Source organism: Amphibalanus amphitrite, unplaced genomic scaffold (genome assembly GCF_019059575.1).
Source record: "Amphibalanus amphitrite isolate SeventyFive unplaced genomic scaffold, NRLGWU_Aamphi_draft 000137F_arrow, whole genome shotgun sequence".
Taxonomy (NCBI): domain Eukaryota; kingdom Metazoa; phylum Arthropoda; class Thecostraca; order Balanomorpha; family Balanidae; genus Amphibalanus; species Amphibalanus amphitrite.
Genome location: NW_024881632.1, coordinates 275,038 through 294,864, shown reverse-complemented (window position 1 = coordinate 294,864; position 19,827 = coordinate 275,038). Strand labels below are relative to the sequence as shown.

Sequence of the window (19,827 nt, the reverse complement as noted above, 5' to 3'; positions counted from 1 at the left end):
CCGCTTAGAGCTGCTGAGCTCTGACGAGCCCTGTGGGGTCCCTCTGAGACGAAATATGGCCAGCGTGGACCCTCAGCGGCCGATTGGCGCCGCAGGGACCCGAAGGGCCCCCTGGACCCGATGGGAGGGGCACGTGCCCCCTGTGCCCGCCCCCCCCTCACTTGGCTACGCCACTGGAATCTATCATGTTATGTTTAAGATCTCTGCAAGATGTATCCCCCGTTTGCGGACTCTGCAGAGAAAAGGCAAGCTCGAAAGGAGGCTTAGCGCGGTGTTTTTGGCCCCTTTATCGAATATCTAGAATTAAAGTACTCGGCTTTTCCGGACAGTTTCGTGACTGTATTATTGTCACTTCGTCAGCGGTATACAAGTAATATAAATATTTTCGAATATCTAGAAGATGTCATTGACTTGTCACCGTAAAGGAATTGTGGGTGTCACGTGGGTGTCACTAAGGGACACCGTGCCGAGTTGCGCAAGTGGAAGCACACCGAGTAACGGCTACCAAATGAGTGTTACGAGTTGAAGTTAGTCGGCAAGGTGATAGTGGTTGCATTTTGGAATGCCGACGGGGCTCTGCTTGTCAACTTTGAACTTTCTAAAACAGGGGCGCACAATTGATGATGTGCGTCCATTCGATAGACATCGAGGAGAGGCTATAGGGAAGCTGATTAAGTGTGCACCTGATCCACGTCCACGCACTTGCGTACATGCGCGGGTTGACGATCAGTGAGGACGTGGGATGGGTCCGAATTCCGAAACCCACTTGATTATGGAGACTTTGAGGGCTCTCCCGAAGCGCTGCGCGAAATGTGTTTGTCTTAGCGGTGGTTATTTGAATAAATGAACTTTTTGGTCTAATAAGTCGATGATGTATCTCTCTACTTCTTCATGGTCGGGCAGGTAACTTTCTGAATGCCGGCTCGTACTGTCATCCTTTTATTTTGGCAAGCAGGCCTTTCTAACTATCGTGGTGTTTCGAGACCTCGTTAGTTGTCGAACCCTGCAAATTGCAATTGGCGCGGGCCTTCAAAGCCGCTCCTGGCCCCGCAGCAGTCTTTTTCATTCGGCTTGGGCCATCAAAACCGTTCCTGGCCCCTTGCAGCACAGCCGTGCCGTGGGCCTCTTTCAGAATGGCGTGCATTCCTCCGACACTATTATAACTGCCTATTTAACTGCACGTTTTGTGCATGGAGCTCGGTGAGGACCTAGACTTCCAATTTTTTTTTTTTTTTTAGATTTTGGTTTGTCTTGTCAATGACCAGGGCGAAAAAATAAGTGGCCGAAATCCGATGAGAAAGGCAGATTTGGGGGGTACCCTACCTTTTAAGCCCCGTCACATATGGCCGGCCGCCGCCTTTGGGCCCTACCAATCATTTTCGGAAAACGACACCCCTGCTGTGCAAGGCACGCATTCCTCTACAAGGCACTCTTTTCGGAACGAGAATTGGAATATCTTCGTCTAGGGTGATCGTTGAGCAGTAAAAGCTCCTGATTTGTGCTAGTCTCAGCTCAAGCTACGAAACTGCTATTCCAGCTCAAAATCCCATGTTAAAAGTGAACTATTTCCTTTAATCATGGTAGACTCATGTGTAGGATATTCCCGTTAAAAACCAGGATCCAAGATCCCCAGGATCCCGCGACAAATCAAAAACCAGGATCCAAGATCCCAAGGTCCCTCGATGAAATCAAAAGCCAGGATCCAAGATCCCCAGGATCCCTCGACAAAATGATGACCAGAGTCCTGGATCCCCAGGATCCCTCGGCAAAACCTAAAGTGCTGTATCCAAGATCCCTCAAGATCCCGGATCTTGGATCTTGCAGATCCTGGATCTCGGATCTTTTTGGGATCTTGGCACAAGTCTGACCACCACCGATGGCTTTGCAGCCTGTTGCATGGACTGTCTTGTTTTCTAGTGCAAGACGTGTTGTCTAGGACTTATTACGAGAAACTTACGAGTAAAGTCAGTGCTGACTTTTATACCTATTCATTAATCCAATCCACTCAGTTAATGTAACAAACCTCTTATCGCCTTTATCTTATCGCTGTTTGGCAGAGCCTGCAACCTGTAAATACCGCCGACATTTTGCTATTTTTCGGTTGAAGCACCATCTCTACTGCTCCTTATTCCATATATATCACATGAACCCTTGTAAACTTCGGTCAGCAGATGCGATAATGGGTGGAGACTTCCACTGGCGTCCAACTGGCGTCTAACTGAACAGACGTCCAAGTTGGCGTCTAACTTGGCGTGGACGGAGACTTCCAAGCTAGACGCGTCTAAAGTTAGCCGTCGCCAGGTAGACGCAGCCGCCGTCCAGCTAGACGCGTCTAAGACTTAGACACGTCTAGCTAGACGCAAAATGGAAGTCTCCACCCAATAAGTCTTATTTCGGAGAAGCGGAGGAGGGGGGGGGGGAGAGGTCTAATAAAACGCATTCAGGAACACAAAAACTATCTTCGTAATCACAGAACATGCAAGGCACTAATTTTAATGCAGTCTGGGTCTGAGTAGTTCAGTCATAGGCAGATTATGCCGATTTCTTTCAGCTTTAAACCCTGATAGATGATGATTCTTCTAACAGATCGCGACGACACGAAACATCGCTAATGTCGATCAAACAGGACGCCCACAGCCTCTGTGTTAGTGGTCCTCGATTATGGGTGTAGCGCGCTTCAAATGCGTGCTCTCTGAAATCCAAAGTTGTGGTTTCACGTCATGACGCTGCACAGTCACTTATGATTCGTTTTTTTTTTTGCTGCCTTCTTTGCACACCAACTTCTATATTATCATCCAAAACAAAATGCACGCTGATAGAGCTTGTCTTGCTCCCTCTAATGCATATTTCTTCTCCCCAGAGCACGTCATAACGATCAGCATGTCGACGGACCGGAAGGAGGGGCTGATCCCAAAGATGAAGGCTGCCCTGGCGCAAGTGATGAACCGTAGTGAGGCGGCACGCACAGAGGAGACGGCTAGTGGTGCCCCACCCCAGCCGAACATCGCTCGCTCGATTTCGGACGTGCTGAGGGCCAAGCTTCGTCCTGTGCCGGCGCGCCGGGCGAGCCCAGGATTGGTCTCCCTGCGACGCCGGAATGGGGGTCGCCAGACGAACGCCGAGGGCGGTGGCAGCGGCAGCATGACCCCGCAGTCGGACAGTGGAGGTCATACGGAGACTGCGGATCTGCCGAGCCACATAAGCTCCTGCGAAGGGGTAGGTGATCCGTCAGTGCTGCCTTCTGGTGACACACTACTAGGAGCTAAATGTGCGACTGATAATGATGGACTAGCGGTGTCGAACGAAGCTGCTACGTCGGCCAGCTCCTCATCTGCCCAAGCCGCTACCGTGGTGAGCTCCACGGAGACGGTGCTAGCCGCCGAGACCGAATCTCTGCCGAGTACCCCAGCCGCCAGACGCGCGCCGCGGCGGACCCAAGCTAGGCGACGTGCAGTCAGTCTCCAGCGAAACCCGCGACGGCAAAAATGTAGAACAGTCGAATCTTCTTCGCCTCCCCCGCCTCATTCGACACCGACTGCTGCGTTGACCGCACCTCCGTCGATTGCATCCTCCTATGGCGAAGGACGTCCACCATTGCCGAAAATCGCCATATCTCGCGGGCGGGACGGACTCGTACATCAGAAGTTAATATTTAGTAGCGATTCCTCAGTTTCTTCCAAAGGCAAACAGGAAACGACGGTAGCGACAAAGAGCGACCAATGTGAAGGAAGAAAGCCGAAACGTCGCTCACGGTCTCGCAAGGTCGTCCCAGCTGATTTGCAACAGGACAAGGGAGACACTGATGGACTTACCAAACGAGGTCGGCGACGACACAAGCAGAGGGTGAGTCAGACAACGTCATTACCGGAAGCCGCCTCAACAGCCGGTTGTACTGCTGCAGCAGCTCATGCGGAGGATGTGTGCCTGGCGACCAAGTCTGAGCCGTCCGAAACATCGTCCGGTGGAAACGAAGAACAATCAATTGCTGAAGACAATCCAGAGCAGTCGTTCAACAACGTCCGAGAGATTGAAGTAGCTCACCGACTCGGCCGGGGTCGAGGTCACTGCGGGGTAAGAAGACGAATTCCTGGATCAAGTTTGGATGCAAAGTCCTCGTCGTCACACACAGTGCGATCCTATGCCCGGATCGGTCGCGCTTCACACTACTGGCCGATCAAGACCAGCAAAACAGTGCCCGAACAAAGCGGTGACGTGGCGTTTGAGCCAGCAGGATTGCTTGAGTCCGGCAAAGTGCTTATGGATGCAGGGATTGGAACCACTGAGTCTGTGCCAAAGATGTCGAAGTGCACAGCATCAGCATCAGCAGCCTCAGATGATGTGTGTGAAAGAGAAACAAAAAGAAAGCAGAAACGGCGAGGAGGTGGTCCTCGACAAGAAAACCCTTCACTGGCAGCGTTAAAACAACGCGAATACCGCGCTCGACGGCAGGCGAGGGGCGGCCGACCCTTAGGACAGCGGAGGAAAAAACGTCTTTCCAAGAGCCTTGTTGGTGGCTCAGCAACTGATAACGGCAGCTCATTTCTGTCTGTGGCCGTGAACGAAAAGGAGGTTATGGCTTCAAATGGTGTGGATGTTGCTTCTTCGCTATCTCCTGAAGATGCAGAAAACCCAGGAGAAAACATTTGCATCCAAGAGAACGAACCAGAGACTGCGACCGGAAATTTAGAGCAGAATATGGCCTCCAGCTGTGCGAATGCTGGGGCTAGCATATCTTCGGATGTCGGAAATGCAGAACAGGATATATCTACCGATCGTGTGGGTGCTGCTGCTTCGATGTCTCCCGATGAAGCCAACAACCCCAGCGAAGCTATCTGTGATGAGGAGCGCCCCCCAGGAACAAGCCAAGCCGGTCTAAAATCGGAATTAGAGTCGACAGTGATTGTCAAGAAACCGCGGAGGCCTCGGGGACGTGGATACATCACCATCAACCAAAGAATGAAGGAACGTCGTAAGCAGCGTGCCGTGAATCGACAGTCACTGGGGGCAACGCTGTTTGAAAGTGGCGGACCAACGCGGCGGAGGAAAAAGACAGCCCAAGAAAGCATGACGACCTCGGGGACACCGGGAGCTGCGTCATCAAACGTTGGAAATGCCTCAGAATCGGCAACTGTCCGTTCGACCTCTGTCGCCAATGATCCACTGACGCCTAGCAATGAAAACTTGACAGCGGTCCCCGGAGCGGTCCCTGGCTCGGCTGAACCTGCCGATGAATCGGCTGTAACCGTGGGAGATGCTACCATTGCCAGTAGCTGTCAAATCCCAAACGCGAATGCAGACAAGGATCACACTGCCAGCCATCCACCGAAAAGAAGGATGCGAGGATCCCGTAGATCGCGCGGAATTGGCAAGCAGCGTCATTTTCCAGCAGGGGAAACGTTCAGTGAGTACAAAAAGCGTATGCAGCTCCTGCACTCTGGACGCGCGCTCCCGCTGCCGCGTGGACGACCAGTGGGCCCTGTGTTGCTGCTGAAGCGTTTCCTGAAAACAGGCTGGGAACAACTGAAGAGAAACGATATTATGCCGACACCTGAGGAGGACTGTCTCATTTGGGAGACGGTGATTGAAGTAAGCACTGATGTAGACGGTGATTACTCTGATACTTTGGCCAAAATCGACGCTGAAGCAAATCATATGTACAAGAAGGCACGCGCTGCGCTAGAAATTGAAGAGCTGATGGAAATAGAAAAAGAACATGGATCAAGTGATAACCTCTTACAGAGTTATTTCGGAATCTCCGAAGAAACAATGTCACGATGCACAAGCATCCAGCCAACAGCGGGATCTGACGATGCGTTGTCCCCTGAACCATCAAAAATGGAGCCATCACGCAAAATCCTTCGTGTCTGGGATGAAGAGGGGCCTCAGCGTTCGGTTCACATTGCATACCCTGGGAAGCGTGGTGAAGAGGTGGATGTGATTGATGGCTTTCGCTTCGTGTCATTCAACACAGCGTCGGCAATGATTCGTTTCACACGACGTGAAGAGCAGCGCGCCCGTCGACTCCGACGAAAAGAACGACGCAAAGCAGCTATGTTACGGATGAAAGCTGCACGGGAGAACCGACTTCGGTTAGATCTTGATGCTCCAAACGACTGGGACGACCCCGACTGGGATCCTTACATAGATCTTTCCGATACGGAACTACGTCGGGCGAAGCTGCCTGACCTGGATCAGCCATCGAGCCCTTCTGAACCAGAGATGTTAACAGAACAAATGCCGATTCTGGAACCCGATTCCGATGTGTCGTTTGAGCTGCCCTTCAGCGATCTGTCATCGACTTTTGTCGCCCCGACGAGTCAGCGTGATTCGAAAGGTGAACAGAGTCACAGTCGTTGCCATGGTCGAGGTGGAGGCCGAGGCCGAGGGCGAGGCCGAGGTCAAGGACGGGGACGCGGACGCGGACGTGGACGCGGACGCGGATCCGGATCTTTAAGATGGTCATGCTCGCTACGGGTCAACCGTTTCTGTGAGAGAAAGCGTGAACTCTCGAGGACGTCTTCATCTACCTTTGAGAACGTAGAGGACGAGTACAACGCGAAGCAACCCTCTGATCTACATCAACCAGGAACGTCAAGGCCCGATCGTAAGCGTTCTCGTCGAAGGAATGCATATGAAGAAATAAGGGAAATCGCGCGCGAGGCTTTCGCTCAGTCATCTCACGAACATGGTACTGAGTTAGGAGTAGCCTACAACCCTGCAGTCGCAGATCGGGTCCAAGTCACGGTCGACACGCCGCCTGCCTCAGATGCTGCTGGAATCTTCTCCAGTCCGGAACTGGAGGAGTTTCTAAGAGATCACAGCTCCTTGAGAATAAGTCTCACTCTTCCCGCTTCGTTCGTCGTGACCAACGTTGCTCGCGCGGCATCTCCCCCACCGGTGCCAGCGCAGCAGGAAGTTGTCCCACAGAGGCCGCCACCGGATCGGCTACCTGATGAACCACGCTGCCGAACGGTTCTGGAACGCCTCGCCTGGCTCGGCTATCGCACCAAAGAGGAGCTGGAAGCAGGTCTTGCCAAACAGCTCGACGACGCTGTAAAAGCCAAAGCGTCCAACAAAGAACCTGACTTTGATTTCGACTCTGTGCCAGCGAAAAACTTCCTTCGATCTCGCCAGCGCCCAAGATCAGCCTGTCAGAGCCCGGCATCACCTCGTGACCATCACGTACCGCTAGTGTCACGTGCTGGATGTCTGATGCCGCTCAGCGTTGTCTCTCATCGTTCAATGGTGGAGCGTCGCTCTGACGACAAGTCTACCAACTCGCAAGGTACGGCCCTGTACGCATATGATCAGCATCAGCAGCTGCTGATTCGGGGCTCTGTGCCGTGTGACAAAGACGTTCATGCTCCTCAAGGTCGTCCAGGCTTCCGCGTGCCCAAACCGAGCCGGATCGTGCGACCTGAGCATGTTATTCCGCAGATGAACCGTCACAACGAGTATCGTGTCAACACTGTGCCAGTGGACTGCATCATGGCGAGGATGGCTGCGTCGGCGGTGTGCGACGACAGTGCTGGAATTGTCAGGCCTAAGTCAAAGCCAAGGGTGCGTAAGAGGACTCCCTGTGTAGATCCATTAGGGAGAAAGATGGGAGGAACATTCGAGGAGAAAGGGAAGGTTCGGTGTGTGGACGATAGGGGAGAACGAGTAGACCTAGCGCATGAAGCCCGACAGGTGGTCTGTGAGATGGAGGAAGAAGTGTCGGTGAAACGAAGCAGATACATGGAACAGGGAATGGATGAAGAAGGAATGAAGACAACGAGGCAGAAGGTGGCGCCAGCTGCTCTCCAGAATCTGGGTGGCATAGTGGAATCAGACGACTTTTCGGAGAAAGGAGACGACAAAGAAGTCAAAAGGCCCAGTTGCTCTCGGATTGGAAATAAGGACGATCCGTCTTCCTTTGCAGATATTGACAAGACCAGTGCGCGGCTGGAGGAAAAAGAAACGTGGGAAACGAAGGAGGTGGGAGGAAGGAAGGAGAAGGCGACAGAGACCGCTGAAGTAACCCAGCTTAACGGCACGTATGAGTTAAGCATGGGAACAGATGTGTCTCCACACAAGATCCCAGAGGCCCAACATGGACATCAAAGAGAATGCCTACAAGAACAGAACAACCAGAAATACACCGAACGAACGCCAGCAGCGGAGTCAACCCTTTATGCTTCGAAGGGGAAGTGCAACAGAGAAATGCTCCGACTGGGACTTCATCCTGCACCTCAGACAAAAGCAGGCGAGTCGTCTGTGGCGAACGGATTGACAGCGTGTGGTCAAGAAGCTTGTCAGATGGGCTGTGTCTGCAGCAGCCTGTCATGCCCCAACATGGAGAAAGAGCATTGCGGGCAAGTGCAGTGTATGCTTTGTTGCACCTGTAACAGTATTGCCTCTGTTGCTTCTTCGACGCCACCAGCCCCATCGCAAACAGGTACAGACGCGTCTGGTCACGACCAGTCCCCAGCATGTGCTTCTCTGGGCCCAAAATCGCTTGGTTCGGTGGCTGGAAGTCGGATGAAGCGGACGCGCAAAGTTCCATTAAGGTACACGAAGCAGGACGTGTGGTACGGGGGACCATTGCTATTCGGAACATCAGACGTCATTACCCCTCGCGTCCAGGCACGATCGCGTATGAGGTTGCCAAGTCACCTGCCAATGGACGACGAAGATGTCCTAGACAGACAGTACTTTCAGCTCTCATGCAGAGTGAGGGTACGGGTGCCACTTTACCGACTGCCGCAAGTGTCGCCGTTTTGTATCGTACACCAGTCTCACAACTGTCGCAAGTACGCTGAACGCGGAAGCTGTTACAAGCTAACAGCGCATCGTTTGCGCCAACTGGGCCGCAACGTGGCCGTACGGTCACGCCGTCTACCGCCTACTATCTTTAGGCCTCGTCATGACCACTCAGCACGCACGTTCGCGGTTCGAAAGACGAAAAGGCCAATGGAGTTCCTCCCACTCAAGCATTCTTGCTTGCTTGCAGGTGCTGTCTACAAGGGAGCGCAAGCACCACGTTTGCCCGTCCCACCACGGCGCCCGCCAACCATCGTCCAGCTGCCCGACCCAGTGGCCTGTCAAGATGTGGAGCGTGTCGTCCGCATCGTATCGAGTGAAACAAGTGCCACAGCACCCAACAACACTCAGCACGTAGCCGTGCGTCTTCGCAACGGCATGCTGAACGTGCTGTCCTCAACGCCCGTTCCGCCGGGAATGACGTGGCGGATCGAGTCTGCCGACGACGTCTTGGTGGCTGACAAGGATGGTCATCGGTTTCGCAACCCACCCGAGGGACAGCGTCTGAACGCTGTGTCAGTGGAGGACAGTGAAGGACAGCTGTATCGCATGCCACTGGTTACGATCAACTACCAACTTCAGTTCCTTCGCGCACGAGCTATCAGCAGAGATGGTGTGATCACTATTTACGCGAAGGATGCTCCACAGTCTGACAAACGTCGTAAGCTGTATCGAGTGAATATGAGGACGCACAAGCTGCATGAGAGTGGCATGGTTCTACTCCGTCGGGTCACTGCCGGGACGTTCATCGTCATTGGCATTGTGAAGGCCTGTGACGAGGAGAAGGAATGGATTGCGGAAGCTGTGCGCTTCTTGTGTGGCCTCGGTGGTGGCATGGTGCAAAGCTCTCTCCGGTGCATGCTCGAAGCATTTGACATAGACAGGGTCTGGCAACTGAACTCGGCCAGTGCCTATCGGATGCCGACCACAAGTGTCCCGACGTCTCTAGAAGAGAAGGGGAAGACGAGTCAAATGATTAGGTATGTGTCGCCGAGCAGGGCTCCCAAACACTTCTTGCGACCTGTCTCGTCAACGGATGTACCATCCTTGTCGCTGACTTGTGAGGAATCGGTCTCAGATGCAGATGGCGACCAGGTGTGCACCCTCAAAGATGGTAGCGGTGCTCCCGCCTACGAACAGCAACGCTCACAAAAAAGACCGAGATGCCACCCAATCAAGCAGCGTGTGGTTCCCACTGAGGTCCAGAAGCGCGTCTGTCTAAGTGATGGAGAATCTGCCGCTGGAGGGGCTCCACAGAAAGCACCACATCCTTGCGAATTAAATCAGCAACGCGAGTCCGTTGCTACTGACATTCCGCCGCAGAAGCCGTTATCTGTGCGTGACAAAAAACCTGCTGCTGAAGGGGCTCCGCAGATCTTGCCACTCATGAGCAGGCCCACCCAGCAGCAAGCAGGCATCAGCCCCGACATCCAGACGCAGATGTCGGTATGCAGCAGTCGCAAGCCTTCTTCTGGAGAAACTCCACAGAGTGCATTGCCAATGGGCGGCCTTTCCCAGCAATGCTTGTCGTCCTCTCCTGACGAGCAGACTCAAACACCGCCTTGTAGCAGTAACACATCTGCTGCAGGAGCTTCACTGAGCGTGCCACCTAGCTCAGGTCTGAAGCAAGCGTGCTATGGTGGCAGCCCTCGCATCCGGCTGCGTGTTGAAGACGGGAAAGTGGTAGCGGTGACGCAGGGTGGCAAGAACATCCAGGTGGCTGCAACAAAAAGTTCCAAGGACGTGACGAAAGGGCATATGAAGGTGGCTGTCAAAGGTGGCATCAGCACTGTCAATGCAGCCGCGAAAGATGGCTCGGTTTCTGGGTGTGGTTTGTTGGGTACCAACTGCTCACTGGATGGAGATGCGTCAAATGTCACAGAACATGCTCCTGGAAGTGTGTCAAGTTGTGGGAAACTGGGCTTGGCGGTCACTGAGGATGCTCAGCCTAACGCTAAATCTAGTAACTGCGACAAAATCATCGTATCCTTCAAGCGACATGAACAAGAGGCCCTGAGGAAGGCTATCAACGCCGCCCACCAAGTTCCTACCAAAGCCTTTCCTTTGCTAGCTCCTCGCCAGCCGACAACGCTACAACCAGGGCAATTGTCCGGCCAACCCACTCTGAAATCAACAGATGTAACAGTGCTCCGCCAGGGCAAGCCTTGTGATGTCATCCGGGTCAGTGTATCAACGGTATCTCAAGTCCCTGCTGCGTCAAAGTCAGTGTCTGGTGCTGGGTCAAAGTCGGCGTCCGGTGCTGGAGCCAATCCGCCAGTGCCAGGCAGCCTCCCGACCGTCACGCTATCAGGATCCGCTCTGTCAGGCCAATCGAAACCTGTGTCGACAGTGAATATCAAACGTGGAGATCCTACAAGCCAAAATCCGTCACAAGCTGCGAAACCAACATTTTCCCGACAGTCAGGAGAAACAAAGCGACAGACTACAACAACCACAGTATCAGACGATGAGAAAGCAGCGACGAGTTCCCAGACGCCCTCGTACACGCTAGTATCATCAAGCAGGTCATTCCTGTGTATGGGTAAGTCGTCAGCTCTACCGAAGCCTCAGACCGTCGATAGCTCAGCATCGTGTCGAGCGCAGTCGCTGACATCGTCTCAGTCCAACTCAGAGGTGGGCGATGCTGCGAAGGTGACAAGAGCGACAAAGGAAGTCATGCACCAGAAACCTGGACCTACCTCCAAGACAGGTCCGGAGCTACCACAAGTGGTACAGTCTGGCAAAGAAAGACAGGGCCTAAGCACGACGATGGCGTCTCAGTCGGCCGCTAATCAGAATGAACAGAACAAAGCTAAGTCTACTGGCGGTGCACGTCTGTCATATGTGCGCATGCCGCCCGAACGTGTAGAGGGGCGCATGGTGACTGCTCGCTTCGGTGGCAAACCTTCGCGCTGGAACATGATCGAAGTAGACAAGGTACCAGACCTCATGCACGTCGATGGCATTCCCATCTCGCTCACCAAGCGATACCTCAAGCACGCCGTGCATCAGGTGAAGAACACTGGCCGCCCTGTCTCGACCAAGGTGAACAATGTGCTCGTCACCATCGTATGGATGCCCCACCTGCCTGACTTTGTCTTCCTCGGACCCATCAAGGAGCAGCCCGGGACGAGGTCGAGCACTGAGCCGGTTCCGGTGGCAGTCGCTGGCAGCACCGCGCCGGCTCCGTCCGCACTCGGCGTAGCGGCGGTGGCCGGACAGAGAACGCCGACGGAGACCGTCACCAGCACCGCAACGTCGTCTGGTCCCACTCAGAGGCCGAGTACCGCATCGAAAACGGTAATCATTCCCTCGAAACCCAAAGCAAAAGCAACGTCCGCAACGCCGCCGTCTGCTGCGACTCGGCCTCATGTGGTTAAAGCGGAGGCTCTATCTCGGCGGGTGGGTAATGTCCAGCGGCCCCCAGCTCCGTCTGCGCCGCCTGCGGCTCGACGCGCAGCGCCTGCCGCCGCCGCTACCGCCACCGCCACCGTGGACCCGCTGTCACCCTCCATGGAGTTGTCCGCGGCGCTGGCGTTCGACGAGCCAGGCGCGTCGGCGACCGGCGACAGCGACGACGAGGTGGTAGTGCTGCCGCCGCCGCCGCCACGCGCTCCTCTCGACGTCATCCTGTTGGACAACTCGGACATCAGTGACGACGAGCTGGTGCTGGACACCAACACCGAGTGCCCGGAACGGATGCCAGGTGAGTGGGAGCACAAGTGGCAGCAGTGACGGTGACTTGAGTCCCACTAACGTAAATGTTTAAACTAGAGCAACAAGCTCGTTTTCACGATATGTTGACACTTTGCCACTTCAGCATTTTGATCGTCTTTTATTACGGAGCGAGCGAAGCGAGCGTAGTCTTTCCTTAGATTAACGGAAATTTCTGAGTATGAGCGGCCGGCCGGCCGGCCGGCCGTGGTCACGGTTTTGCGACGCTTATATCTCAGCAACCACTTGACCGATTTACAAGCGGTGATTTTTGTAGGGTAGCTTCATTCCTTCTACCAAGTATTGGACTATTCCCGATGCATGTAGGTGACCCCTTATGCACGTGCCACGTGCAAAACGAAGAGGTGTCACTTTTGTAATTGTTGCAATATCTCGGTAACTACTTGGCCGATTGCGCTGAAAGTTGGCATGTAGGTAGGCACCCACTAGGCAATGCATATCCATGTGCCAGAGTTGGGGTGCTGCTGCACGTGCGCACGTGCAGGGGTCGATTCCAGATCTCGAGAACGGCTGGACCGATTGCGCTCAAATTTGGTACACGGTTACGGAGCAGTTAGTAGAGTGCAGTGCACAAGTCAGTTGGGACCCATTTTGCACGTGCGCACGTGCAGGGTGCCGCTTCCAGATCTCGAGAACGGCTGGGCCGATTGTGCTCAAATTCGGCACATCGCTAGAGACCGGTTAGTAGGGTGCCGTGCACGTTGGAGGTACCCCCTCACAATTTCGCACGTGCAAGGCCCACCCTCTCGCTCGCTCCGTTAGTCGCCCCATAAGGCGCTATACTGGTTTTTGGGTATGATATTAGATCATCAAGCAACTATAGCGCTTGCAATAACTAAAAATGTAATTTCATCTGTCTCACACAGGATGTGCTCTTATAAAGTCACGGGTGGATGCTTCAACCTTAACCAAAGCTTTAAAAAAAAACTCATACTGGAAATATGTTTAACACCACTTCTGCTCTTTCCAGCTGCGAGCCAATCTGTGGGCGAGGCATCGACATCGGGGCCCGGCAGGCCTCGCTCGGGCGGTATGCCGACGGCGTCTTCAGTGCAGACACCTGCCGCCGCAGCGCCTGCCAGCGGCGGGGCGTCTCACGAGACAGCGCCTCCCACGGTCCCGACACCCGCCGTGGCAGCGTCCCATGTCAGCCGACCATCCGCCAAGACAGTGCCAGATGTGGATCAAATATCCGCCAAGGCAGTGCCACATGTGGATCGACCATCCGCCAAGGCAGTGCCACATGTTGATCGACCATCCGCCAAGGCAGCGCCCCAGGTGGATCGACCATCCGCCAAGGCAGTGCCACATGTGATTCGACCATCCGCCAAGGCAGTGCCACATGTGATTCGACCATCCGCCAAGGCAGTGCCACATGTGATTCGACCATCCACCAAGGCATCGCCCTCCAGCAGCGGGCCGTTGAAGCGGGTGCTGCCGCCCCCCTCTGCTCCTTTGCTACGTGCAGTGCTGGCCCCCAGCACCGTTGGCTCCGGAGCCGGAACGCGAGACCCTGGGAGGCCGTCCACTAGCTCGGCGGCCGAGGAGCCGAGTCCGGCGCGACCGGAGCCGGACGGCGCGACTGCCACGGACTCCGAGCCGCGACCCAAGCGACGCAAGCAGCAGCTCCAAGAGCGGCCCATCCAATCGCCTGTGCCGCCGGTAAGTTCAGCGGCCGCTGCCCATCGCCCCTGTCTGGCAACCTGGCCTCACCAGTCACCACTTACGGTAGGCGCAGTTTCATCGTGTGCTTGTGTCGCCTGACCAAACTGCTGTCGGATGCTTCGCCTATTCGAATGAATGACATTATGGCTCTTCGTTCAAGGAGCAGCATAAGGAATAGGAGACGCAGTATTATCCTTGCTATCAATGCTATTAAACCATGCAAATATAACATAAACCTATTTCATTCGGTTATGAAAATCGTAATCGGTTGTGTTCTTTTGAATTCCTAGGTTGGAAAAGCCGCACATCTTGTCCCACATTCAAAGTTCCCGTGTGTCGTATGCATCCATTGCACATGGTGGTTGACTGAACGTGCCCTCTCGTCTCACCCAGTTTGTGCCGACGCCTCCACGAGTGCGGGTTCGAGTGAATGCCGGGGAGTACACGGCCGCCAAGCACGCCTTGGAGGAGCTCCTGTTCGGGCGACTCGAGAACGCCACGCCCATCAAACGCCAGACCGTGCTCGTACTGAAGACGGTGAGTGGTCTCGCTGGGGGCCGTGGGAAGGCCACTCCCAGGGCGGGGTGCTGGGATCCTCGTGTGAGAGAGCCTTGTATTGGAGACTTTTCAAGGAACGTTCTGATCTGTAACCGGTAGCTTTGTGTTTACATACATGGCATGCATGCAACATTGTAAGATGTGTATGTATGTACAATGCTTATGTGTATGATGTGTGTGTGTGTGTGTCTGAGTCTGGCTGACTGCGTGTCTGTGTCCATGTCTGGCTGACTGCCTATCTGTGTCTGTGTCTGGCTGACCATACTGTCTGTTTCGGCTAACCGTGTGTCTGTTTCGACCGACCGTGTGTCCCTGCCTCGGCTAGCCGTGTGTCTATGTCTGGCTGACCGTGTACCCGTGTCTCGTCTGACCGTGTGTCTGTGTCTGTGTCGACTGACTGCTCTGTTTGTATCTCGGCTAACCGTGTGTCCGTGTCTCGGCTGACGGTACTGTCTAGTGTCTGTGTATCGGCTGTTTGCGGCTCAGCTGATCTGTCGTCTGTGTCTCAGCTGACCGTGTGTCTGTCTGTCTGTCTGTCTGCGATTCACTGTGTTTGTATCTGTGTCTCGGCTGACCGTGTGTCTGTGTCTGTCTCACTCTCGGCTGACCGTGAATCTGTGTTTCGACTGACTGCTGTGTCTGTCTCGACTGTCTGCGGTGTGCTGGCCGTGTGTCTGCGCCTGTCTCGACTGACCCGTGTGTCTGTGTCGGTCTCGGCTGTCTGCGGTCTGTCTCGACTGTCTGCCGTATGCTGACCGTGTGTCTGTCTCGACTGACCCGTGTGTCCGCGTCCCACCAGGCACAGGAGGAGGTGCGCGTCCAGCGGAGCCGCCACTCCCAGCTGAAGGTGCGACTCTGGCAGGTCTCGCAGAAGCAGCGCAACCTTCTGAACCGACTGAACCGGGGGCTGGCTGGTGAGTGCTGCCCCCTCTCGGTGATGGGAACTTGAGGAGACGGGATGGGCAGGGTCTGGGGGATCGCGACAGGAGGTCGTGCTGGCCGCTGGGGTATGGCATATGGTGGTGCCAACTTGTTGGCGGGCTTGCTGTTTTTGAATAGTTATAGATCGGATGTCAGGGCAAGTATGAGTGGGACCCGGCATTAGGCTAAGATATTTGTAGTTGTGTTAGGTCTGGGTGTAGTTATAGTTGTAGTTAAAGTTGCAGGTCGGGGCTAAATCTATGCAGTTGTCATTAATTGGGGATCGGGGCAAGGCAGTTATAAGCTCCGAGTGGGGTTCGTGTAAGCTGTAATAGGTACTCACAGGCTGGGGCCGGGTTTAGTTAATACAGTGATAGACCGGTATCTGTGCTAGTCCGAGGGTTAGTGCTGGTGTCCGTGGCCAAGCTCGTGGTCATTGCATATCTTAGAGGCTGTCATTTGGTTAAATATTGGTCGTAGCCAACGATAACGTGGCTAAAATATGATTTTAAACGTTCATCCGTTTCAGAGCTGCCTCTGGAGAAACGGATCGAGAAAATCGCCGAGATCGAGGATCTGCTCTCCTTCGTGCAGGTTCGTAACGTCTGGATCTCTGATCTCTGTCTTTCAGATTGCCCCATGGATCTCCGGCTGGACTTATACGAAGGACCGTGCTGTCTGGCTGTTCTGCCAGCATTGCGCAGACAGAAGCATATTTTTTCTCTCTGCCCTGCCAGTATAAAAAACTACTTATCACTGCAGCTTGCCGTTTGTGGAGTGCGTGCTCTTTTGATGACCTCCCGCACCCTCAATCGTGACATACGGATGCCTGCCGACCGGAAATTCAAGCCATTTCACAACTGCGCTGATGCAGAGTACCATCCGAGTACTGTCATTAGTAAGATAAACTGTGGCACCATGCAACACCCCGTTCCAAAATGGAGCAGCCCACCATGCTATCTAACCACCGCTCACGGTCCCCAATGTTCCTGAGGTCCAAGCCAAGGGAAACCGCCTTCTCGCCCAGATATACCGCCAAACTGCTACTGTGTCCAGCAACCAGACTATCGGGGAGTGAGAATGCTACGGTGCCCCCCCCCCCCCCCCCACACACTTCATCCGCGCGGCACCTAAATCATTACCGCTACCATCGGTGGCAACAGCTTGGTGGCAGCGATAGCGAGCTGGTGCCGCCGTAAACCTGCCTGACTCCCGCAGGTTGTGCGCCCTCTGAATGTGCCACTCATCCCCATAGGCAGCGGAACGGGGAGGGCACCGGGGCACCGTGCCCCCCTCTGATTTTGGCACTTAACCCGCGCCCTGCTGGGGGGTGTTTGAACACACCCCCTTGTGGTTTTTCGCTGACCGATCGCTTTGAAACTTTCAGCGATTGCTAAGAGCAATAGCATGTACAAAATGTATATCTCAGAATTTTGATATCGATGACCTAAGGTCAGGTCAATTTTGCGACCTCCCATTATAAGTCAATGGGAGAAAATTGAAATGCGCCTCTTTTGGACGAAAGACATTATAAACACTTCCAAACACTGAATTACAAGTGGTTTAGACACACTGAACATGGAAATGGTGTCCGTGACCCCTGTTTATGCCTTGAGGTCATCTTAGGTCACGAATGGTATCTAACAGTTTTTCGCAAATAACTTTTGATAGAGGCATGCTAGAGCGACGAAAACGCCTTAGATGTGTTCAGCTCGACGATACGGATCGACTGATATGCAACATGACCCTTTCCGGTCAGGTCATGACATTGACCTGAGGTCAAATTTTCAAGTTGACCTTTCAAGGTCAAGTTATAGTTCATTCGATGCGTCTTGACGAGAGGAACACGATGCCGGTAAAAGTAAGCTCGTACAAGGCTTGGATCAAAAGTTATTGCAGAAAAACTGTTTCCGAAAAAATCTGTTATTTTTGCAGTTTTTGCCCCCTGCAGGCAAAACCCTTGACGTTAGGTCAAATTTGAGAGAATTGCTCAGAAAGGGCGTTAATAGGGCTATCGAATGCGCTTTTTTGCGGCGCTGTAGCTCTGTTGGTTCCCGAGTTATGCGTTGGCTTCTTGGAAATTGTCGACATTCGACCTGGAAATCGGCGAAATTTTGCCTTCAATGACCTCTGGTGACCTGACCTTTGACCTGACCAAAAAATTGACCAGTGATTTCCTCATTATTTTTGACGCTCTTTCGAACGCCGCCTTCCGCGTATCGCTACGTGGCCCAGGAGCCGAGTTAGAAGGGGGGTGTTCAAACACCCCCCCCAGCAGGGCGTGGAAATCCAGGACCCCCAGCAGGGCGCGGGTTAAATATTAGCCCTATGGGCATTGCACGGAAAGGATGGGACCAAAATGGGACCATAGTCGGCAGTGCCCCCCCCCTAATTGAAGGTGTTCCGCCGCTACTGTTTATCCCACCGCCTTCGGTTCGGCAGGTGCGTGTCGACGGTGACGAGCACGAGCCTGTGATGCTGCTGGAGCAGAAGCAGAGCCAGCAGCCGTCCCAGTTCCGCGTCATCGCGCCCGACGGCGTGCCGGCGGCGCCGCCCAGCGCCGAGGACACAGACGCCGACGAGCTCTCCGTGATGTAGGCGCCCCGGCCCGCCCGGCACGCGACTGAGGGCGGTGAGAGGACTGGCACTCTGGACACTGAACGCGCTGGCATGACAAAATATGATGAGAGTTAAGGGAGTTCTTTTCCAGAGCTGTTGCTGTTATGTTGGTGATGTGTATTGTGTATGTTATACTTGCTCTGATACCTCGTTGAAGCAGAATAGGACGTTAGTTAGATTGGGGGCGTTAGGCTCCCCTGAGCCCTGATGAGCAAAATGTTTGACACATCTGAACACTGCTGTAGTGGGATGTCCTGCAAGTGCAAACCCACGAGAGGTGGGAAACTGCAGCTTTCCGCTGCAACTGAGAGCGAGCAAAGATTGCTGCTCGTGCTGATACATTTTCTGTTCATTGTTCAGAGCACCGATACGCTGTATGCTGTACGCCCCCTGACTGTTCCTGGCTGGTGAGGCCAGGGCGCGCTGTCGTGTAGGTATGTGTCGGGGGCGTCCTTTGTGCATTCTTGGTGACTATTACAGGGCTGTGACCGCGTGCGCCAGTGGGCACGCCATTTGCGAGAGCAGCGCCCCGCGAGCTTGCTGCTGATAACTGCCAGTTCCGTTCAGTGTGATAGTGTGCTGGTGTAAATAGTGTTGCACGCCGTGCAAGTCGTGAGCCATGTTATCAATGCCCTTGTACCATCCTGTATCCCAGAGACGTGCATTTGCGTGAGACGGTGCAGATAAAACATTGAGTACAAACGTAGACAAGGTTTGTGGCACAGACGGCTGCCGCGCTTTTCTGTTTTTGCTGAGCATTTGTGGGCTGTCCTTCTGTTGGCGCGCTGTAACTTGTCGAGTGATTCCGTTGGTGCGGGTTTGGAGAAGTCGATGAGAAGGCAGAACCGTCTCCCGACGACACGACGGTGGAAGGTGAGGTTTCCCAGACGTCGTGTGACGCATGCGTCACGTGTATCTGTGTACAAAATACATGATTACCAGTTAATTTCAAACGTGTTTTCGGAGGTTCTGCTCGGTATCTAAGGCCATAAGCCGGTTAGCAAGATGTATAGCGGTTCTGCTCGTTAAAGTGATTCTCGTTTCCCTCTAAACATTTTTTTGTGTTGCCTTTTTCGCGATCCAAACTAGCAACTCGATCGAAACGTGTGGTTGTTCATAGCGAGTAGCACACGCAGAGAGCATGCAGCTCCCCTTCAGGAAGGTGTCGTCGAATGCTGACCGAGTGTTTGAGATCGCCGCAGCGGCTCGGACCGGACACTCATCGATTTGCAAGGGCCATCCCATTGCGCCCTCCCACGCACGCAGTGCATCGCATTCACAAACCAAACGACAGTAACTTCTCAACAATAAATTACCTCAATGAACAAAACAATTCATTTTCCTCTGTCAGATCAGCCAAACCCTGCTGTATTGTCGCCTAAACGCCCGCCATCAGCCCTCACGGCCATCATCACTACACTCACTCGCCGATCGAAACCACGTCCTCGGGCCTTCTGTCGGCGAGCTGGCGGACCAGTATGGACCTTCACTGCTCCCACGGTAACCGGCCGTAATGTCACTGAGCAT

At 54.0% G+C, this 19,827-nt stretch overlaps 1 protein-coding gene across 2 annotated transcripts; it reads left to right on the top strand.

Moving 5' to 3' along the window:
* The first annotated feature begins 7,658 nt into the window (after window positions 1-7,658).
* LOC122382322 (nascent polypeptide-associated complex subunit alpha, muscle-specific form-like) lies at window positions 7,659-19,253 on the top strand. Of its 2 annotated transcripts, XM_043367504.1 has the most exons (7): window positions 7,659-12,508; window positions 13,508-13,902; window positions 13,936-14,199; window positions 14,596-14,739; window positions 15,560-15,674; window positions 16,211-16,275; window positions 18,124-19,253. In XM_043367504.1, exons 1-7 carry the CDS (start codon window positions 7,702-7,704, stop codon window positions 18,277-18,279), a joined length of 5,946 nt encoding a protein of 1,981 aa, XP_043223439.1. In that variant the 5' UTR covers window positions 7,659-7,701; the 3' UTR covers window positions 18,280-19,253. The 2 variants fall into 2 exon arrangements, with proteins under 2 accessions (XP_043223439.1, XP_043223438.1); XM_043367503.1 differs by having other exon boundaries at window positions 13,508-14,199.
* Window positions 19,254-19,827: the final 574 nt, after the last annotated feature.